Source organism: Indicator indicator, chromosome 21 (genome assembly GCF_027791375.1).
Source record: "Indicator indicator isolate 239-I01 chromosome 21, UM_Iind_1.1, whole genome shotgun sequence".
NCBI classification, from domain to species: domain Eukaryota; kingdom Metazoa; phylum Chordata; class Aves; order Piciformes; family Indicatoridae; genus Indicator; species Indicator indicator.
Genome location: NC_072030.1, coordinates 9,820,594 through 9,842,779, shown reverse-complemented (window position 1 = coordinate 9,842,779; position 22,186 = coordinate 9,820,594). Strand labels below are relative to the sequence as shown.

The window sequence follows — 22,186 nt, the reverse complement described above, 5'->3', positions numbered from 1 at the left end:
GCAGTACCACAAGAATGTAACTAAAGTAGTAGTAATGTATTTAATCATTGTGCATTTGATTTCTAGAGTACAGCTTACTACTTGCATTCACCATATTATCAAGCATGACTATCCTAGTCGCTGGACTGCAGTTGTGGAGAAAATTGGATTTTATCTTCAGTCTGACAACAGTGCTTGTTGGCTTGGAATACTTCTTTGTCTTTATCAACTTGTGAAAAACTATGAGTAAGTCTTTTTCTACCACATAAACCAGGAGAATTTATATATTTGTGTGTGTTTTTTGTGTTCTATATGTATATTGTAACAATGTAGAATCACGTGTAAGATTCTGCAAGGGTGAAAGAAATGTGATTTGAAAAATATTCTTGAATGCTTGCAACGCAGATGTTGGCTCCTATCTTCCCTTTACTCAAGGTTTGAGATCAGAAAAAAGTTACAAAGCCTTTATTTGTTAACTTTTTATATGGATTGATAGCAGTAAGAAAGTCTGTTCAAAATCATGGCTTGCAGAAAGTGCTTGTTTGTTTAAACCTGATTTAGACTTGTTAAATGATTGGTCCTCTAGGTCACAGTGACAGTAAGTATATAAAGGTTTCAGAGTGTGAAATCTTGAGTGACAAGAAGCTCAGAATTAGTTGACTGACTTTGGTATGACCGTTTTGATAGCCTCATCTAATCCATCATAGGAAATCTTTATCAAAGCCTACCGTTCTCCTGTATGCATTGGGCTGAGATACAGGTGAATATTCTTTGCTCTGTATCTGGTATTATACTCAGAGCTTTAAAGCTCAGGTTGTGTTTTGAGAGGTTCTGTGGAGCATAGCTGTTGCTGCTGGCATGTAGGAAGCTCATTTAGCTGGATCAAGGGAAAGTGCTATCCTATAGTCAGGGAATTGTAGAAGTAATGCAAGCCACAGCTTACTCTTTCAGAACACTCTCATGCCTAACATTTTTGTTTCAAGTACTTGATTTAAAATGTTGCATTAAAATGTTCATATCTAATTCCATTAATTTTACATAAATTAGTGTAAAAACAAGTGAGTATCAGTTTCTTTCTCTTCTTTTTTTTTTTTTTTTGTTTTGTTACAGGAAGGCTATAAAGAGCTTTGTAATCCCACGTTAGAATTTCTTTCTGGCTGAAAATGACTAGTCTTCTCACTTGATTTTTTTTTTTTTTTGGTTGTTGTTGTTTTGGTTTTGTTTGTTTTTTTTTTTTTTTAAATTTAAATGTCTTTGACCAAATATACAGCAGAGATCTGTGAGATACAAAAAGATTGAAGTGTTCACTGGTACTGTGTTATGATTATAGCAATCCTCATTTAGGGAAGAATTTTGATATGAGCACAGTCATTGTGTGATTAACTAAGGTAAGGTGTGTTCACAGTCTTTGTTGATCAAACACTTCATCTGAGGCCAGCAGCTGCTCACACTTGTTTAGCTTTCTGGGTCAGCAAGGTCATTTTCACAAATCATGTAGGAATATGCACATTTGTTTGTGTAACAATATGAGTGTAAGCAGATCTCTGTAAAAATTGTTAAATTATGTGTATCAGGGTTGTTTTTAAAAATCTGCATAGTATTATGACGTTGATCAAGTTTTTAACTGCTTGGATACTACTGAATTATTTTTTCTTTATGTGGAAGGTAAATACTTTGGGACTTTTCAACTTTTTTATCTGCTTGGATCTTGACCAGCAGGACCAAGTAGTTACTCTTTTCACAGCCATTTTTTGTTGTTTTGTTGTTGGTTTGTTTTTTTTTTTTTACTCCCAATTGTATTTTAACCTGGAAAAACGGGTTTTCCAGAGCAATATTTAATCTATCTATCTATCTATCTCAGATAGTACGTGGAAACTGCTACTGAATACCATTTTAAACCTTAGTGTTCTGTTGTAATTCTACAGAACCTGCCACCTGCCATCAGGTTAAGTAGACTTTATCTTGTATAGCTGCAAATTGGCATTGTTTCAGAGGCTGAGAACTGACGTGCAGTATTAGTGAAAAGTCTACCAAAAAAAAATTTCCCAACCCAAATATCTGCCACGAGTCAAAGAGTATTGTACTGCTTAATCAGAAAAATAATGCTATATAATCTTAAAACTCTATTTTACTTTGTTCTTCTTGCCATCACTGATATGGACAAGATTCTGGTCTGCTGTGATAACCCGAGTCAATAAGACTTCTTTCTGAGAGTTGGAGGAAAGATTCAATTTCTTTCGGGAATTTTGAGATGATTTGAGAAAGGGAATGGAGTTGTGTTTTCAGCATAGGCAAACTGGTGGACTGTTACCAGCATGGGAAGGTCTGAGGGAGTATTTCAAGGGGGATTGCAATCAAAGCCTGTTCAGAGCCTGACACCTAGCCTTGAAGCCTACGTTCTCTATCAAATTGTTAGATTTGGGCAAATGAAACAGTAACATGTGAGAGATTATCAGTGGTAAACTGTGAGAGATGCTACAGTTTTTCTTTAATGTCAGTGAAGTAATCTAGTTTTTGGCAATACTTTGATAAATTGCGGAGCCTGATAAATGTCTTTCTGGGATTCTACTGACTAGCTCCAGCATTTGCTGTTCTTGGCAATAAATGTGTACCTTTTTGCTTGCAGTTTTTGTAGTGCTCGGATTGCTTTTCACTATAGTAATGGTGTGGCTGAACATGATGTAGTATTCAGAGTGAGTAAGATGGCAGGAATGCATTACCAGCAGAAAAATGATGTGGATATATAGTGGAGTAATGGATGCTCAGCGGTTTTCTAACTTGCCTTTTCACTGTGGTGTCTGGCTGTAGCTTAATTTCAAATTCTATAACGCAAAATGGGTAGGGTTTTGTAAATCATGTGTTGTTATTAACTGTAGCATAACCTACTTGTGTCTACATTGGGGAAAGGTGGACTTTTAAAATTCAAAAGCTACTTCAAAAAGCTAAAAATCTAATTTGCTCTTATTTAAAGGTACAAGAAACCAGAGGAGCGGAGTCCTTTGATAGCTGCAATGCAACATTTTCTACCAGTTCTGAAGGATAGTTTCATTCAGCTCCTGAATGATCCATCTGATCAGTCTGTCCTCATCCAGAAACAGATCTTCAAAATATTTTATGCCCTTGTCCAGGTACAAAATAAACTTTGTATATGTCTGATCGGTAATTTAGAGCATTATCCTTTTCCTTAAAATAGTAGATGACAGAAATATTAACAATATTAGATTACATCTGAATCATTCCCCATACTACTAAACTGTGATATGAATCACAGATTTTTGGCATACTTGATTGTGCTGTACTTTTACTTTTGTATGTTACTGTTCCTGGTTGGCATCAGATAGAACTTACGCATGCCATCCTTTAGGTAGAGTACTTGTAGATTGAGAGGGCAGCTTACATAGAATTACCAGTGTAAATGCAGCAGTTTGGAATAAAACTGTTAATATGCAGTTACTTAATTGCTTCAGAAATCAGTGTCACGTACACTTACATAATGCAGAGAAAATACTTAAGTAGAATGGAGTGAAGACCTCTAGCACCTTTTGAAGATACTGAGGATATGTAGTTTAGGTTGTGTTAAAATTCCTTAGACTGGTTTTCTGAGTAATGTGCTGGCCTTTCAAGTTAGGGAAGCATTGACAAAAGATTTGAAAAAGATAAAATTCAAGCTGAAAGCAAAGTTATTTTCACACTGCTTTATAATCATGAATTTATTTTGCCTTTTTGGGTTTCTTTAATAAGTACACATTACCTTTGGAGTTGATAAATCAACAAAACCTGACCGAATGGATAGAAATACTGAAGACTGTTGTTGATAGAGATGTACCAGCTGTAAGTGGCTTTTGGCTATTTATCTTGAAGCTTACATATATTTAACTCACTAGAAAATTAAAAAGTTTATAGTTTCTTACTTCTGCTTTTTTTTTCCAGTAGATTACCAAGAAAATAAATTTTGAAGATATTGGGGTGTTTACACAGACTAGACAAATGTTGAAAATACGTAGCTTTTACAGGGGTTCTGTTTTCAAGTTATAGCAGAATTTAGTTTGACTTATTTCAAGAATTTGTTTGCCATTTATGAGGCATGGCATGGGTTTTGTTTTTAGATGTGCTGTACCTTACACTTCTACAAAGCTAGAAGTGAAAATGGCAAGTTAATAGCAAAATATGCTGTATATTTGTTCCACGTATGTATAATTTGATCTCTTTGAGAATAGTTGGTAAATTTTTTTTTTTCATGAAGGAAACTCTTCAAGTTGATGAAGATGATAGACCTGAGTTGCCTTGGTGGAAATGCAAGAAGTGGGCTTTGCATATCTTAGCTAGACTTTTTGAAAGGTATTGTCTCTTTCATTATTATTTGAAAAATCCCAGCAAATATTCAAATTATTAATACTGTTGCACTTTTGAATTTGCATACTTGCTTCTAATTCTAGATATGGAAGCCCTGGTAATGTTTCCAAGGAGTACAATGAGTTTGCTGAAGTGTTCCTGAAGGCATTTGCTGTTGGCGTTCAGCAAGTAAGAAATGGTGGGGGGTGGGTATTGGGATAAGATTAGAGTTCATGGTGATTTCCTATTTTAGTATTTCCTGAAAAGGCTTCTTGCTTTTCCTCACAGTTGTGGGGTGCTTTTTAAGCATATTGGTATGGAAAGCACTGGTGTCTATGGGTTAAAAGAAAAGAATGATTAAAAAAAAGCCTATTAATTTGCCATGTAGGACAGTCCACTGAAAGTAGCCTGTGCAGGATTGATCATCTGTCAAGAGTCAGTGGTCTCATGTAACAAGCCCTCAGATGGATGAGCTTTAGATAAATGCTATCAATTTTTCTGGAACAGATAGGTATAATATTGATGTGGTGCAGTTGACCTTTTTACCTGCCTTTTTAAATCTGGTCATACAGTTTTTCTTTGACTCACAGCCATTAAATGCTAAGCTCTGCAGACTTCTGCAAAAGCCTGCTCAAGCAGTTAAGTCTGGTCATGTTCCACTCATCTCCCTGTCTGGGGATTGCATCTTCTATGGGGTCTGTTACACACAGAGCATCTTCTGGACTACAGCAGTTTCTAACCTTCTGTATAAGTGTTACACCAAACTATCCTTAATTTACCTTTATTGAAATAACTTTGATTCAGATGGTCCTGCCACATGGCAGCAACCTACAAGTTTTCCTGAAGAAACAGAATGGAATGGTGGGGCAGGAATTGTCATCTGCCTCTCTTACAGTGCATGTGTTTTCCAAGTCAGTAATTTGAACTTTTTGGACTAGCAAGAAAGTTCTCATGGATATGGGGAACTTTTTGGATCTAATTCACAACTCCTGACTGTACTATTGACTTCTGTTCTTTTAAAACAAGTTTATTTCTAAAAATATCTGAGGTCGTTTCGTAAAATTTTGTTGTATAAGCTCATAATATATAAAAGTCATCAGGTTGAAAATGTAAATACACGATTTATGAAAATCGCAGGGAACGGAATGTTTTCTTCAAATCCTTTATTTTAATCAGGAGAAGAACAGTTCTTAGTTCAGTTTCAGTTTCTTTATTTTCAGTCCTGATGAAACTATAATGAAATACAGGACTTTAAGAAGAAAAGTAGGGAAAATATCTCCTACTTACACGGAGCTTTGTAAGTCTTAAAACATTCTGAAAAGGAAGAGAACATCTGTCACACTGAGTGCTAGGAAATATGTCCCAACATTCCACTCAGACAAGTGGAGTCAGCATCACCTTCCTCAAGAATGTGTTCATCTCTCACATGTAGATGACATCATACACATAATTATTACATGTTCTTTAAGACCTTACTGGTTGCTTTGCACTTCTAGGATAAAATAACGTTCTGATAAAAGAAGTTTTTGAAAAGATAAATTTAGAGATGAACAAAATACTTCTTTTCCATTGCTTTTCTTTGAATAGAATTTGATCCTTACTGTTACTTCATCTAGGAAATACTAAGAACTCAAATCTTTAAAGAAAATTGCTAAAATTCAAGAGATTCAAATGGTTACAGTTTCTTTCTGTACAGTAGTGTGACTTGTTTAGAAATATAGGTAGTGAGTGTTAGATATGCAGTGGTTGTGCATGAATTTATGTTCTCAGAGAGTGGCAGTGGCAAGATGAACTAATAAACCCTAGAGGGAAAGGTCCCCTGGACTATGTTGGTGATGAATTAGTATGTATGTTTTGTCTTATTTAGGGATTGTATTTTTATAAGATGTACAATACCTGAAATGATCTGCAGATTGCCTTAAAAATTAACTGACATGTAGTAGGATTAGTCAGTACCTGTTTTAGTCTAATGAGTGAACAGGATGGTTTTGTTGGATTTTTAGGGGGTTTCTTAAGGTAGGATTGTGAAGAAGGGTAAAATGTTCTGTGCTCTTTATGAGCTGTTGATGACATCTGATTTTTCTAGGTCTTGTTGAAGGTGTTGTATCAATACAAGGAAAAGCAGTACATGGCTCCTAGAGTTCTGCAGCAAACACTGAATTACATCAATCAAGGAGTGTCACATGCAGTCACCTGGAAGAATCTGAAACCTCATATTCAAGTAAACCATTTTTGGATTTTAATACTTGGATGACTCAGAAGTACATTAGTCAGTCTCTTGTACAATCTTTCTAGCCTTGCCAGAGTTCCGAGTTTTGAGGACCTCGGTTAAAACTTGGTGGAAAGAGTTTAAGTGTGTTTGATGAAGGTTACCTTGAAAAATGAGCTGTCGGTCCTTTGTGCTTTACTGTATTAAAAGTTACTGTGTAACACATCAAAAGGACAAATTTTGAGGTAGTGTTAACTACTGAGTTTATGGCATTGAATCATCTCCATATACTATTATCTAAAGCAAATTTAATTTGCTATGTTGTAACTCTGCCTTAAGTTAAAGGATCTCTTCACTACATTTAAGTAGTTTTTAGAACGTTACCGTTTTATATGAGAAGTGACCAGGTGCACAAAGACTGTGAAACGCAGGGCAAAACACAGAGATTGATTTAGCAGCATTAGCATGTTTTAAACTTTTTTTTTTGTTGTTGTTATTAATTGCAGGGAATTATCCAAGATGTTATTTTTCCATTGATGTGCTATACAGATGCTGATGAAGAGCTTTGGCAAGAAGATCCCTATGAATATATTCGCATGAAGTTCGGTGAGAATTTGAAATCCACTCATGAAAATAGGACTTCACACAAAGACAGGATTTTTGTATTTTTTTGTGAAAATGGAGATGGAATTAACCTTAAAAAAATCATGAAGAAAAAACCAAAAGAAAACCAGTTTGTATTATCCATATAACTAATTACATGAAGTTACATTATCTTTTGGATATTCTGGTGGAAAAGCCAGGTAGTATCTGACAGTGAACAGTGATGCATGTGTTTCTGCACTCGCAAGCTAATTTTGACAAAGTTACAAAGTTTTTAACTCAAACAGTTAAAGTCTTGCTTAAATAGTTACATGTGTTTGATGTTATTAAAACTTTATGCTTTGCAACAGCTCATATTTCAGGCCTTGGAGTTTTTATGATCTTGAGAAATGTCACGAGGCACAGTTCAGAACAGATTTACTGTAACAGTAAATGAAACATTATGAAGTAAGGCAGCATTCCAGATTTGCCTAATTTCACCTTCTTTTGCTTGCTACTTTGATGATGGTGTTTGCTATATGAAGTCCTTCCAGTGTGGGGAATAAAGTTACTTCAGACTTCCTGAATAAATTCTTCCCTTCACTAGGAATTTTATGTGACTAGAACAAGGAATCTTAATGTATTTGGGATTTGCTTATTCCTTAGGTCAGAGGCAAACCTGTAAGCAGTACAGATGTTACACAGGCTCTGATAATGCTCTTCTAGAGAGACTTGAGAAACTGAGCATTTTTAACTCAGTTACATGTGCTTGTTTGTACAGCAAATAATGTGTCAAAAATGTTCCACTGTGTCTGCTTCTACTTTTAGAAGAGATTTCTCTTACAAATAAGAAAGACATACAATTTCCAATTAGACATGTAGAGCCAGTGATCATGAAGAAACTGAAACATATGTATTGGATATCTCAAACCATGTGTTACTGTTGTTTGGTCTTGGAATATGTGTCAAGAAAGCATGATTAATCAGCTGAACAAAAAGGAAAATGTTGCTTTTCTGTTTCATATTAAATGATTAGCTTTTACTAGTATGATGAACTGTAGTGAAAGACCAAAATTTATAGCTGTTATATATTCACTTAATAGATGTATTTGAAGACTTCATTTCTCCAACAACTGCTGCTCAGACATTACTGTTTACATCATGTAGTAAAAGGAAAGAGGTAAGCTATTCAAGGGTTTTGCTTAAATATATGGGCTAGATTTAGTTTATAGTCTCCATTTGCTGCAGAAACTACTGACAAAAGTTCAACTTTTCCTGTCTCTGTCACAGTATACTAAAACTTATTTCAAAACTTGCACTGGTCTCTTTTGTGGGTTTTGTATTTGCCAATTCCCCTAGGACCTGTGTGTCAAGAATGTTGTGTGTTTGTAACCAAGACATAAAACATTATCCGAATGCCAGACTTTAAGCACAGTATTAGATGTTTAGGCATTTCGGAGCACTGAGAAGGCTACCTGAGAAAACTGACTGAAGTACTTTGACTAACCTTACATTTAATCTAGGTCTTGCAGAAGACAATGGGCTTTTGTTACCAAATCCTTACAGAGCCAAATGCTGATCCTCGTAAGAAAGATGGTGCTTTACATATGATTGGTTCTTTGGCTGAAATTCTCCTGAAAGTAAGCATAACAAATCTGGTGATTCTTTTGTTTGTTTTTAACTCCTTTCACATATAGCCTCTGAAAGAAATTAGAATATCTCTTTGAGTTTAAAAGATTTTCAATCACTGCCAGCTTGTTTTTAAAGCTGTTGAACTTGATTGTTTTGGGTTTGTGTCAGCTTACTTGCATAAATTTTATTAGGTCATGTTCAGGTTTAGGTTATTGGTTTAAGTAACTACAAGTAGTCTACCTCTAGTAAGAGCTGCTACACCATTTCCTGTACCTAATTATGTTCCCATTTTTAGTGGAGGGAAGGAAAAATAATCCATCCAGTGAGAGGATATTGATTTCACAAGATCTTTACTGTGCATGGAATATTAGAATGGTAGCAAAAAAGATGCAAGGCATGGACTTGTATTTGAACCATGGCTCTCTGAAGTAGTCTTGATCACTTCTGTTTTTCATACCAGAGTAATGTACTGCCAAACAAAAGATGTCTCTAGAAGCAAAAAAATTATCAGGAAGAAAAGTGTCACTATTTTAACTAAAAATTATGCAGGTCCCTGTAGAATCCAAGTTTTAATTACTAATACATGATTTCATTGCTGGTTAATGGACTTTTATAAGGAAGTTAGAAGTCTGAGGATTTTGTTATGCTGTTCACACTGTTACATGTGAGGATTTTTTTTACTGGTTCAGTAGCAAGTTTTTATATCGAGTTTTAAACTGATGTGTTTCTATTCATATTCTAACAGAAGAAGATATATAAAGATCAAATGGAATATATGCTGCAGAATCATGTGTTCCCTCTCTTCAGCAGTGAGCTGGGCTACATGAGAGCACGGGTAAGAAAGTGTAAGATTTACTGTTAGATAAACTCTCTGTTCAATTAAGGAGTTCAGGAACATTCTTTCAAGTTTTTCCTCTAATAAATTTACTAATTTTTGCACCCTTTCTGTAATAAATTGTACACTTATTTCAGAGATTAGTATTAGTCTTTATGTGTGATTACTGCTAGTTACTGCGTAGATCTAAAATGGCTGCAGAACTGTGTGCATGGTTTTCCATCCATGTCTGGTGGTATGGTCTGTTTGCGTTTTGCATTTAAACCGTACTGCTCACACAAAGCCTGTAGCCAAAGATGAACTTGAGATCATAGTACTGGTCTAGTGATGTCTGAAAGACAAGCCTCCCACTGGCCAGCCTCCAAACTCTCAAACATCTTCCATCTGTTAAATAGTTAACAGTATCTTTATTCAATAGTAGTTGTACTTCCTATGTAATAATTCTTTAGGTTATGGATATACAGATAGTCAATAATCCTGTTGGTAGATTTTTTTTTAACTGAACTTGTTCAATGTCTTTTTTTTCAGGCTTGTTGGGTTCTTCATTATTTTTGTGAAGTGAAATTTAAGAGTGACCAGAATCTCCAGACAGCCTTAGAGCTCACAAGACGGTGTCTGATAGATGATAGGGAAATGCCTGTGAAAGTGGAAGCTGCAATAGCACTTCAGGTTCTGATCAGTAATCAAGAGAAAGGTAGCCCTCCTTTCTTAAAGCTTTCTTAGACCTACAATAAACTTTAATGGTATAGGCATTATTATTGTAATGTTCAGGGAGACTCATTCTCTCTTTCCTGATGTTAATTTCTTCTTGCAGTTGTAATTTAAAATAATTTCCTGTGATTTTTCAGCTTGGAAAAATTTATATTGTATTCCTGGAGCTGCTTTAAAAGTCACAAAGCGAACATAAACTCTATATCAAATACTTCAGATAATCTGATAAAAATGCAGATGTATCCATTCCTGGTGAATTAAAAACTGCATCAATAAGTAATCTTGTATTCCATAAAGACTGTAGAATCACAACTTCAGTTGTGATCCTCTTGATATACACTGTTGTTATTTTTTTATCAAATGTTAGTGTTGCTTTAATGATTTATATTACTCATAGTTTTGGCATGTTGAAGCCAAAGCACTAAATAAAGTATATATTGCCTTTCTTATGCTGATACTGTAGTGCTGTAAGAACATCAGTTCAAGTATTTCCACTTGTTTTACAGCTAAAGAATATATTACTCCATTCATTAGACCTGTAATGCAAGCTTTACTTCATATTATAAGAGAAACTGAAAATGATGATCTTACTAATGTGATTCAGAAGATGATCTGTGAATATAGTGAAGAAGTTACCCCAATTGCAGTAGAAATGACACAGCATTTGGTAAGACTTTCTGGTGATTTAGCAAGATCTTGTATGTGAAAGATCGGTATTTAAAATGAAGGTAGTTGTCCATCCATTGTTACTCCAGTCTGCTTAAGTGCCTTGATACAAGTATTTTTCTTCTACATTTAGCCTTTTTTTTTTTCCTCACAAGTGACTTCATAACTTGAACTAAATGGTAATTTCTAAGAAAACTGTAGAAAAGCTTGAGAAACCCTTGAACGTATTTTCACAGTGTTAAGAATAAATGTTGGTAGCACATTTTAAGTAGTCTCTACAACGTTGACTTAGATTTCCTGTTTTAAAGTGGGAAATTAAAGAGCATATTTTCAATAAAATCTGAAAATAATGTTGTGTATTGTGAAAATGAATTTGCATCTTTCTGAGAAATTCAGATCTTATAGCCATGATACCTAGCAAGTTGTGATAATGGTTTCAAAAGCAGAGGTCAGTTCAGTGCTTCCCTTTAACACCCTTGCCTCAGAGTTTGCATATTATCTCCAGGAATGCCTTCAAAATGGTCCAGTCCAATTCAGCTACCAATTAAACGTTGTGTCAGAAAATCTTACTTGTAGAAAATACGATGTTTTGCATGAAAAGTAATGTCATATATGTCTTTTTATTCATAAATGGATAAAGGATGACAGCTCAGATGGCTTAACATTCAAATTATATCAGTCTTGAAAACACACTGGAATGGAGCAGTCAGCTTTTAATATTCATTCAGAGTTTTTTAGCAGAAGTCCTCCTTAAATGGTGTAGAATAGCAGACTTGCACGGTTGTTCTACACCTCCACACGTCCTCATTAAATGATGTATTGATGGGTTGTTTTGCAATCTCATGCAGGCAATGACATTTAACCAGGTGATCCAGACTGGACCAGATGAAGAGGGCAGTGATGACAAAGCAGTGACAGCAATGGGAATCCTGAATACTATTGATACACTTCTGAGTGTAGTTGAAGATCACAAAGAAGTAAGAAATAATTACTTTTAAAGCTAATATGTATTCTGTAAGATACTGCAAGTCTTTTGTAGTTCTGGTGTTCCTGATGTTATCTGAAAAACTGTACTTTCAGCCAAAAATACCTTAAAACAGAGAACAGTGAAGTACTTAACTGTGTAACAAAGTTGCAACAGAGTAGGTAGTGTTTGTAACACAATGCTTGCAGTAATAGAGCATAAACCTTGCCACAATATTCTCTGTAAGAATCCTGGTTCTTGTTGAAGTAGGTGGAAGCAAGTTGTCCTAACTGATAGAACTGTCAACTCAGCTGATTTGATGAGGTATGCTCTTCAAAGGAAACAGATAAAACGTCAGTTAGCTTTGAACATTGACTCTGCTGACTTAGTTTGCTCTCTGCACCAGAATCAATGTCTATAAATACAGCTGTGCTAAATGATACAATTTTCCAACATAATTCTCCAGTGTGATGAAAACTTTGGTTATTTATTTTTGTTGTACCAAATGGGCTAACAACTTCTGACCATTCTGTACAACATGCTGATCAAACCTTTCTTGAGAAAGTCAGCTACTGGCCTTTGAGAAATAGATTCTACTTTTTTTAGTGATTAAACAGTAATATATTGTAGTCTTGAAGGTCTGAAGACTTTTTACTAGGGAAGCAGCATAATGTTTTCTGAATGCCCAAAGGTAGAATCCAGTACTGCCACGCAATAAACCAAGGACCAGTTTGGCTCATTCGCTTCTTGTGAAAGCTGCTCAACAAGCTTTTCATATACTTGTTTTTGTCAGCAAATTCTTTCTGTTTAACTATATGCTAATCCTGAGGAACTCAATTGTAAAACATTGAAACATTTATATTTAGAGACATCTCAGACAGGATGACCAGTGTTCAAAGAGATAAGGTATTTAGCTGTTTAGTTTCATATCCTGTTCTGCATAGCTAATACCAGAAACTCAACCCGTATTTGTCTCTGTGCAGGCTAAGTTTTCTAAACTGGTTAATGACTGTTGTTAGCTGTTTCATGGAATAGATACTAATTGGAAGGAGCATCTGAACCTATAGACCAACATTTTAGGTTGATTGTCCACATACTGTATGAACATCCTAAGCTAGGTTTAGGAGGTAGTTTCATATTTGGTTTCATTTTTTTTTTTTTGAAATGTCACTTTTCCAGAGTAGCACATACTTCCTGCCACTTCATTGCTTAGCCCTTGGATATATACATTTGCTTATTGTGGTTTTAATGGGACTGAACTGTTGTATATGGTTGCCGTCAAGTTTTCCCTCTTAAAGGATACCCTATGATGAGATTCTTTTAATAATCAAAGAATATTCCAAAACCACCTTGTCTTAAAAGCCATATTACCAGTCCTTAACTGGGTGCTGCTCTTGCACATTTATTGCTATAAAACATGAGAAATTTTGAACTGTTTTTAGAAGACTATATTTTATAAATAGAAACTGCTTTGAGTAATCTTATTTTAAAATGTGTTTATTTTCAACTCCAAAGTATTGAAAAGAGTCATTAATTATTTTTTCTTTCCCAGATTACTCAGCAGCTGGAAGGGATCTGTTTGCAAGTGATTGGAACAGTTTTGCAGCAGCATGTATTAGGTATTAGTGCTTTTATTGGCTTATTTTAGATGTATGGGATTGGCTTTAAATTTACCTAGATTCTCTTTGTTTCAGAGTTCTATGAGGAGATCTTTTCCTTGGCTCACAGTCTGACCTGTCAACAAGTTTCTGCACAAATGTGGCAGCTTCTTCCTCTTGTTTTTGAAGTATTTCAGCAGGATGGTTTTGATTATTTTACTGGTAAGTAATACAAATAAATCAGAAACTCAGATGCTTTCATATATGTGATTTCAGCTGTACAATGAATTGCATCTTGATTGAAATGTTAGGGAGGTTACTTACCTGAGTGTAGTATTGAAGCGTACTTGAAGTATTTTACTCTGCTGTTGCTGCAACCAGACTTTGCTAAGGCATCTATGACTGTGGAGGCATGTTTACCTTAACAGGAAATGTAATACATAGATTTCAACCTGATTTTAACAGCTCGTTTAATAGAACATGCCAACTATCTAATCAATTATTCATCTTTTATTACAGACATGATGCCTCTCTTGCATAATTATGTCACTGTTGATACAGATACACTTCTGTCAGACACAAAATACCTTGAAATGATCTACAGTATGTGCAAGAAGGTAAGTGGATTCATTTGTGATAACAAAAGCTGTGATCTCTGAAGTACTAGACTGCTAAACTGGGTACTTTTTTCCACAATAGCAGACTCTGAAATGGATGAATTCTGATGTCTACTTTTAAAGCATTGTGTCATTTAATATGCTGTGTGATTCCACAGATTATTAAGTAACTGCAGAAAGATTTCAAGAGGTTGCATCAAATTTCAGATACATGCTTTTGCTAAAAGGGAAAAAAACAAATCATACACAACAAAAGCGGATTAAACAAGCCAGGTTTTTGTGCACGTTTTTTGTGCATTACACTGTGCATATAGGAATACGAAGCACTTGTATCTGTGTTGCAGAAGGTTTCCATCTGGTTTCTTCTATTTAAGAACTGTATGCTCACTATGGCTAGGAGACAACATGTCATAGGTATGCTAAAGGTCTTAAATCTCTGAGCTAAAACAAGTGCAGTAGAGATGGAAAGTAGAGAGATAGGAATAGAAAATTATTTTACCAAGTTTGTACCAAGTCAGTGATGAAAGCTGGAGCAGAACGCAGTTGTTCTGATGCAGTCCAGTTGCTTTTTGGCATTGTTTTTGTATTTAACTTAGCTTCTCAGCTCCTGTATATTAGAGGCACCTATCCACTGGGTTTTCTTTATCCAGTCAATACACAGACAAAACTTGATAGACTGTTAGCCCTAACTGAGGAAATTGTTACTTATTTATAAGACAGTGTTAATATTTTACAATGACTAATAAGTCATCAGAGAGGATTTTAGCTTTCTGCTTCTGGATACTCAATGGAGCACAGTAAATCTTTAACAGAGAAGTTTTAGGTATTGTGTCGTCTTCCACTGGATATCCCAAATTTATAAATACAATTTCTACAATATTTAGTACATCAATGCATAAGAATTTTTGCTTTGTATGGAAAGAAACCTTTTCAAAATGGCAGTTACTTTTGCAAGCTCTGTGCCCATGGAGTGACTGAATATTTGTGCATGCAGTTTAGTTTTATCCACATGCTGCAGCATTTCTGTATGTTGTTGGGATACTGAGCCATTGCTGTAGATTTGGCTGCTTTACTGATGATGTTTATACTAGCTTTTTAAATTTGTATTCGCTTTTCAAAACAAGCAGCATATAGAAAATACTTTTTGAAGGGGTATCATGAGCAGTAAGTATTATATTTTTCAGGTCCTTACAGGAGTTGCTGGAGAAGATGCAGAATGTCATGCAGCAAAGCTGTTAGAAGTCATTATCCTTCAGTGTAAAGGGCGTGGCATTGATCAGGTTGGTAACAACTTCGGTTGCTATAACTTAGTATTTTAACAAGATCTTATTCTCAAATTTTAATTGTTAATGTATTATCACGAGTTCTGTTCTGAGAAGTTTGTAGCGTGGCTAACATTTCTGTATTCTTGAATTTTAGTCAGTTACAGGGCTGCAGAGATAGAGTACGCTTGGTCTTCAGAATTTAGGACACTGCAAAACTCAAGTGTTTTTGTGAATCTGGATGAGTACTGTTTAGAAGCATCTTGGTTCTAAAAGTCCATTAACTATGTTCTAAGAATTCTAGTGAATATTTAATGAAAATTATTGAATTTGTGAATTAAAGAATGAAGTTCCTAGAATCCTAAGTAATGTCAGAAGAGTCAGTGATTTCTTTATGTACATACATAAGCTGAGTTTGTAGGGTGACTTTGTGTGCTTCTGCTGTGTACAGGACAAGCACTGTCTAATAGCCCTTGAAACACCTTTTTTTTTTTTTTTTTTTAAAGTGTGTGGATATAGTCCCTGGAAATAATTTTTAATTTATTTGAAAGAAAATCTTTCTGTAGCGAATCTTCTTTTCTTTTTTTCAGTGTGGCATCTCTGAAGAGACTATTCCTTTGAATAGCTGTTTTCTTGGAATGTTAGTAATATCTCTTGACTTTGTTGTGGATATTAGACTAAGTTGATTTTTCTGGATTTCCTGGTGTACACATTTCCTCTCCTTTTCATTTTGAAAACACAAGAGTATAGAACCAGGAATTACATCTACTGTGCACGATGTCACAAAATCCATGTGCTTGGAGTAGATGCAATCTTTTCACTTTCTCATTTCATCTTTGTTTATGACTTCTGCTGGCAGTTAAAAATTGTTCCCATTTTATATCCTCTGTATGGTTTTATGCCATTTCTCAATTTTAGTGTGAAATATCGAAGTACAAAGTTGTTGGGTTTTTTTGATCACTAAACTTGTAATGGTTCTCACTCTTCAGTGCATACCCTTATTTGTGGAAGCTGCATTAGAGAGATTGACCAGAGAAGTGAAAACAAGTGAACTGCGAACTATGTGCCTCCAGGTTGCCATAGCTGCTTTGTATTACAATCCTCATTTGCTATTAAATACATTGGAAAATCTTCGTTTTCCCAATAATGTGGAGCCTGTCACTAATCACTTCATAACACAGTGGCTTAATGATGTGGACTGTTTCCTGGGGTGAGTGTTTATAATTTTGAAGGTTATTCTCTGGGATACACCTGTTACCCCCTTAATTCGTAATGAAACTTGAAACTGCTTTATGCTCTTGTTTTGTAGACTTCATGATAGAAAGATGTGTGTGCTTGGCTTGTGTGCTCTTATTGATCTGGAGCAAATACCACAGGTTTTAAATCAAGTTGCTGGCCAGATCCTGCCAGCTTTTATCCTTTTATTTAACGGATTGAAAAGAGCATATGCCTGTCATGCAGAGCATGAAAATGACAGCGATGATGATGATGAAGCTGAAGAAGATGAGGAAACAGGTATGGAAACTTCAGGTTTGGTTTGTTTGGGTTTGTGGGGTTTTTTGTTAAGTTGGTTGGTTGTTGGTGTTTCTTTGGTTTTGTTTTGTTTTTTTTTTGAATGGAGATGTTGAGATACTGGAAGGCTGCTATAAGGTCTCCCTTGGAGCCTTCTCTTTTCCAGGCTGAACAGGCCCAGCTCCCCCAGCCTGTCCTTATAGAAGAGGTGCTCCAGCCCTCTGATCATCTTTGTGGCCCTCCTCTGGACCCTCTCCAACAGATCCATGTTCCTCTGTAAAGATCTGATTTACTTTCAAGTTTTTCCTAAAAACTAACTTTCTAAGCTAAGTCTCTTCAAAGCAACATCCAGCTAGCTTTTGTGTGTGCATGCTGTCATGGCTGAACGGAATGATTACTAGGGCATGTTTCCCATTTGAGTGAGGGGTAAGAATCAGTAGAAGGAATTTCCACACTCAAAGGAATATCTATTGGTTTTCATTTATGTAGTTAAAGTCCAGTTTCTTTTTGATCTCTGCACTTGACATCTGGACTCTCCAGACTATCGTAATTTTACATCATTCATGCTATTACATTTCATATTTCTTAAGTATCATTTTCAACAGTTTTCTGAAAGTGCTTTTAGAAGTGTTTTCAAGAAATTACTTCAGACTTCCTTTGGAGCAATAATACTGCTTTGCTTAAAGCTTTACCAAGTGCTGCTCCAAATGATCTGTATATGCATTTTTCTGTATACTCTGTAACTTTGTTTCAATAAAATTTTCTGTTCTCACTCAGACATTTGATGTTAAAGTGAGGGAAGAGTGTCTGGACTGGGGAAAAGACCATGGCACTAAGAAGAGTTAAATGAGCTTCCCTATTGCTAGTCTACTCTATGCTGTTATTTGTTCCATTGCCTGCTTTGCATAATCAGCCGTCTTCCTAATGAGTTGTTCTTACTGTTCTTGAGAGAAACTTTTCTCTGTGGTATTTAACTCAGAGGAATTGGGGAGTGATGAAGATGACATTGATGAAGATGGTCAAGAGTATCTAGAAATTCTAGCAAAACAGGCAGGTGAAGATGGAGATGATGAAGACTGGGAAGAAGATGATGCTGAAGAGACTGCTTTGGAAGGCTATTCCACAATTATTGATGATGAAGATAACCCTATTGATGAATATCAGATATTTAAAACAATTTTTCAGAGTAAGTAAACTTATTCCTTCTCTGGGCAGCAAGTTATATTTTAACTTAATTTTAGTGTATACCACTGTAAACTATAACTTCTTGAAAGCTTCTAAACAGGCTTTCCAATACGTGCTTTGAACAAGTTTGTTCTTTGGAAAGGGGAAGCCATTGTTAAATTTTCAGAGAAGGGCGAGATGCTTGTATGAATTTATGCTGGGAGGGAGGAGAGGAGATCAGACGTTTTTATATGCCTTGAATTATGTGACCCTAACAGACTGATTAAAACGGTAGCGAGTTAGTGAGCTTTGAGTTACAGGACACTTTAATGAACACTTTCCCCTTGCTTACGTGTTTGTTTGTTTTGTTTCTTTTTTGGTTTTGTTTGGTTTTCTCTTACAGCAATTCAGAATCGTAACCCTGTGTGGTACCAAACTTTGACACAGGGTCTTAATGAAGAACAAAGAAAACAGTTGCAGGACATAGCAACTCTGGCAGATCAGAGGCGGGCAGCACATGGTAACTTTGGTGTTTTTGCTGTTTGAACGCTGTTTATGTGCTCAAGAGGCATAATACACAAAATGCCTGTAATTCAAGCCTGAGGCTGCTTTCACCAAAGCAGTGTTGGTTTATACTCCAGAGGTGTTTGAAATCTCTTCAGATTGTCAGGTCACAAAGCCTCAATACACAAATTGTATGGCATACCACAGGTGCAAGGGATGATAGAAATGTCTTAATGAAGTGGCCAAGTAAATAAAAAAGTGTCTTTGTCATAATTACTTGGATTTGAAAACAATTTGATTTGGGTATCTGAAGGTTGTTCAACTTCAGGTATGGTAGCAAAGATATAAGTGGCCAATAAATTATTCCTGTTGTGAACTAGTCCAGCTGGGGATACTGTAGGTAGGGAAAATACCATCTGTAAGGCCATGTCATTTAATCCTATTAAATATTTCAGATTGTTATTCTTCAGTAGAGATTAAAAAATACAGGAATTGGGCAGACCTTCAGTTTTCTTTTTTTGTTTTGCAAGCTGATTCAAAACAGAAGTTCAGAAATCTTTCAGTAAAAGATCAGAAGCTAGAATGTGTATTTGATAAGTAGTTTTTGTCAGAAAAGAGCTAATTACCTCATGAAGCTTATAAGCATCCAGAGTGATCTACTTTTAACGGTATACAGTTTCACTGTGACCCCTGTGTCAAGCCCTAGACATCATACTGATGGAATGATATACTATTTGTGCCTTTTACAAAAAAGAAAAATATGTCTTTTTTTCATCTGCTTGTTTTATAGAGGAAGTTAGGTTCAGACTATAAAGTTTCATTTAGCAACTAGTTCCCAGGAACCTCCTGTGTGTTATCAGAATGTATTAATACATTTAGAGTACCTACCACACATGAGGACATCTTGCTGGAAGGATTCTTTACTACACTCCTTTAGTGTAGTAAAGAAAAATTGCCGTAAGCTTCTGTCTCTGTTGGAGCTGGGAGTGATGCTCCCCAGATCATGTTCTTCCCCTGTTGTTCACCAGTCATGGCAACATTTTTCTGGCCTATTTCCAAAGAAACAGACAAAATGCAGATCCTGTAGATAATATAAGCTGTCTGGTATTCCCAGAGAGAGATTGCAGCTATTTTGAGGCAGGACAAAGCTCTTGGACTGTAAATAAGACATTAATAAGCCTTGCTATCTTGAGTTGGGAATAATATAAACATTCTTCTGCATTACCTAGATTGTAGTAAAGGTAGATAGAAATACACTTTTTATATAGAAATGCTTAGATAGTAATGTGTAGATGAAAATGTACATTTCTCTCTGTTCTTTATGAACGTAATTTTCAGTTGTCCATGTAGAGCTTGGAAAAAAACAGTTTTACAGTAATCTTTTTGATGGATGGAATATGCAGCTAATAAAACCACTATGGATATGTGGACATGAGATGCTTAAAAATCCTCAAGGTTACATTGGAAATAAAAAGTGATATTGGTAGTTCTCTCAGAACTGTACTAATTCAGAGTTTAGGTTCCTAAACCATGTGTCTGCTTGGGTATGGGAGGAAATGCACACATAGTAGCAAGTATGTTTCAGTGGCTATTTCTGCTTATACTGAGATAGGGACACTGAAAATTTAGCTAATACCTGTGTACTGCATTTTTGTACATGTGCTCTGTTACATTGATTTGACCAAGTACTAGTGTTAATCGGAAAGAATTGGGTGCCTGTTAGCAAGTTTAGAAGTCCAGCATTCATCCAAGTCCTGTTTTTGAAGTGTGAAGATCATATACTCTATCCAAAAGCTGAAGTGTGAGATTTTTAAAACACAGACTCTTCTAAGCACAGCTGTAACAATACTGAGAAGTTAACAGAAATAAATCATCAGTCCACTTTGTGAGTGCTGATCACTTTCTTTGGTAAGGACAGGTTGAACCTGTATCCCTGAGAGACGCAAAACGCTCAGTCACAACTTCTTTAATCAGTTTTCCACCCTATGTATGTGCTAAAATATTTTCCTTCTGTTTTTTTGTTTGTTTGTTTGTTTTAGAATCCAAAATGATTGAAAAGCATGGAGGATACAAATTCAATGCTCCGGTTGTGCCAACTTCATTTAATTTTGGAGGCCCTGCCCCAGGAATGAATTGAATTATCACTTTTCCTGCTACTGTGTGATTGTAGTGAAGAGCTTGTGTTCCTCCCAATAGTGGTTCCAGAACTGGTTCATGTTATCTACAACTCACTCTAAACTAATTGATAAAAGATTGGACAAAAGCCCCAGAACTGGGACCTGATCATGCAACCTAATACTGGAAAGCAAACCAGAGGTTTTTTTGAAAACAGGAAGAATCTGAATTTAAAGCTTCAAATGACACACTTTGGAATTTGGAAGTCAAGAGGGGATGTCATGGAGGCAGCTTTTCTTTTTCTGAGGAGAAAAAAATAAGGCATGGGCTGCAGGACTATTTAAAATGTCTCATTTACAGTACAAGCTAGAAGGCAGACAATTTTTACACCTGTGGCAGTATGAGTATTTGCCCAGTTTATTTCCCTTTTCTCCCTTCCTATTGGGTGTCTATTCTTTTAATGTAAATAAGATAAGGTAATCAAATAGCCTTACTTAACCTTCATCATTTCCATTTACCAAGATTGTTCATATGTAGAATATTGGACACTTAATGTAGCACTACGTAACTGATAAATCTGTAAATGAATTAGCACTTTCATATTGAAACAAGCCTGCTAGCCTGTGTACAAAAATAGCAAAATGTTTGCTGTTTATAAGAAATAAAAAATAAGGGATGTGTTGGGGAAAATAATTTCAAGTTATTAATTTAAAATGAACTAGCAGTTTTGTACCTGGTGACATTGTGGTGCAGTCACCTCTGGTTGTGACTTGAATTCGGTTATGTAAAAAGGGGTTAGTGGTATTTCATTGCTGCTAAAAAAAAAAAAAAAGGCAACACCCTCCCTGTCCTTTGTTTTTCTTAAAGATCTCACTGTACAAGGTGAAATTTAGATACAAACATGTACTGTAAGCACAGAGGAAAAAATTACCTTCTCTAAAGCAGGTACATACGATGTGAAGTTTTGCTCTTAGGGGTCTATTGAAGTGTGTGAATGAAACATCTATATATGCAATCTATTAGAGAGACAGCAATTTAATTGGGCTAATCTGGGCTGTGATTTGTGAATGGAATTGTTTCTCCCAGTTTTGCAAAATACTCTTTTTCCAGCACATGGTAGTGCAGGTGCACTATTCCTGCTTTTCATTCCCCCTCTTTTTGCACTCCCAGCATTAGCGTGTGCAGTTGTCTGCCTGATCCAGACAGTGTATTTGAAGTTTTGCCAATCTTTCATTTTTGAAGCCACAATTTTCTTCCTTCAGAGTTGCTATAGTAACTAGTATTTTAGCTGGAGAGGCAAAATACAGTTCCCTCTGGGACCACTATCAAAACCACTGTTTGAAGAAGCCAGCAGGGAGATGCTGTGAATGGGTTGGCTTAAATGCCCCCTTTTTGTTCTCTAAAAATAAAAATCCATAGGGTTTTGATCTTGCCTTGAGATCATTGGTGTCAGGTCTTTTAAATCAAATATTTGGTTTGGGTTTTTTTTGTTTGTTTTTTTTTT

The 22,186-nt window shown here is 35.6% G+C and overlaps 1 protein-coding gene and 1 non-coding gene across 2 annotated transcripts in view; both read left to right on the top strand.

The window, feature by feature from the left end:
• Positions 1-21,518, top strand: part of IPO7 (importin 7) — a 31,441-nt gene extending 9,923 nt beyond the window's left edge. The window contains exons 4-25 of the mRNA XM_054390581.1: positions 67-225; positions 2,951-3,107; positions 3,721-3,810; positions 4,223-4,317; positions 4,416-4,500; positions 6,398-6,532; positions 7,027-7,126; positions 8,206-8,282; positions 8,626-8,742; positions 9,480-9,569; positions 10,098-10,263; positions 10,787-10,947; positions 11,795-11,923; positions 13,463-13,529; positions 13,605-13,730; positions 14,028-14,125; positions 15,310-15,405; positions 16,377-16,597; positions 16,697-16,902; positions 17,879-18,085; positions 18,467-18,583; positions 20,607-21,518. Of these exons, the coding sequence (XP_054246556.1) occupies positions 67-225; positions 2,951-3,107; positions 3,721-3,810; positions 4,223-4,317; positions 4,416-4,500; positions 6,398-6,532; positions 7,027-7,126; positions 8,206-8,282; positions 8,626-8,742; positions 9,480-9,569; positions 10,098-10,263; positions 10,787-10,947; positions 11,795-11,923; positions 13,463-13,529; positions 13,605-13,730; positions 14,028-14,125; positions 15,310-15,405; positions 16,377-16,597; positions 16,697-16,902; positions 17,879-18,085; positions 18,467-18,583; positions 20,607-20,704 (2,797 nt within the window). The 3' untranslated portion in view covers positions 20,705-21,518. The remainder of the gene's footprint in view (positions 1-66; positions 226-2,950; positions 3,108-3,720; positions 3,811-4,222; positions 4,318-4,415; positions 4,501-6,397; positions 6,533-7,026; positions 7,127-8,205; positions 8,283-8,625; positions 8,743-9,479; positions 9,570-10,097; positions 10,264-10,786; positions 10,948-11,794; positions 11,924-13,462; positions 13,530-13,604; positions 13,731-14,027; positions 14,126-15,309; positions 15,406-16,376; positions 16,598-16,696; positions 16,903-17,878; positions 18,086-18,466; positions 18,584-20,606) is intronic.
• LOC128974255 (small nucleolar RNA SNORA23) lies at positions 9,767-9,948 on the top strand. Its single transcript, XR_008489304.1, has one exon. It is a non-coding gene; the product is annotated as a small nucleolar RNA SNORA23 (small nucleolar RNA).
• Positions 21,519-22,186: the final 668 nt, after the last annotated feature.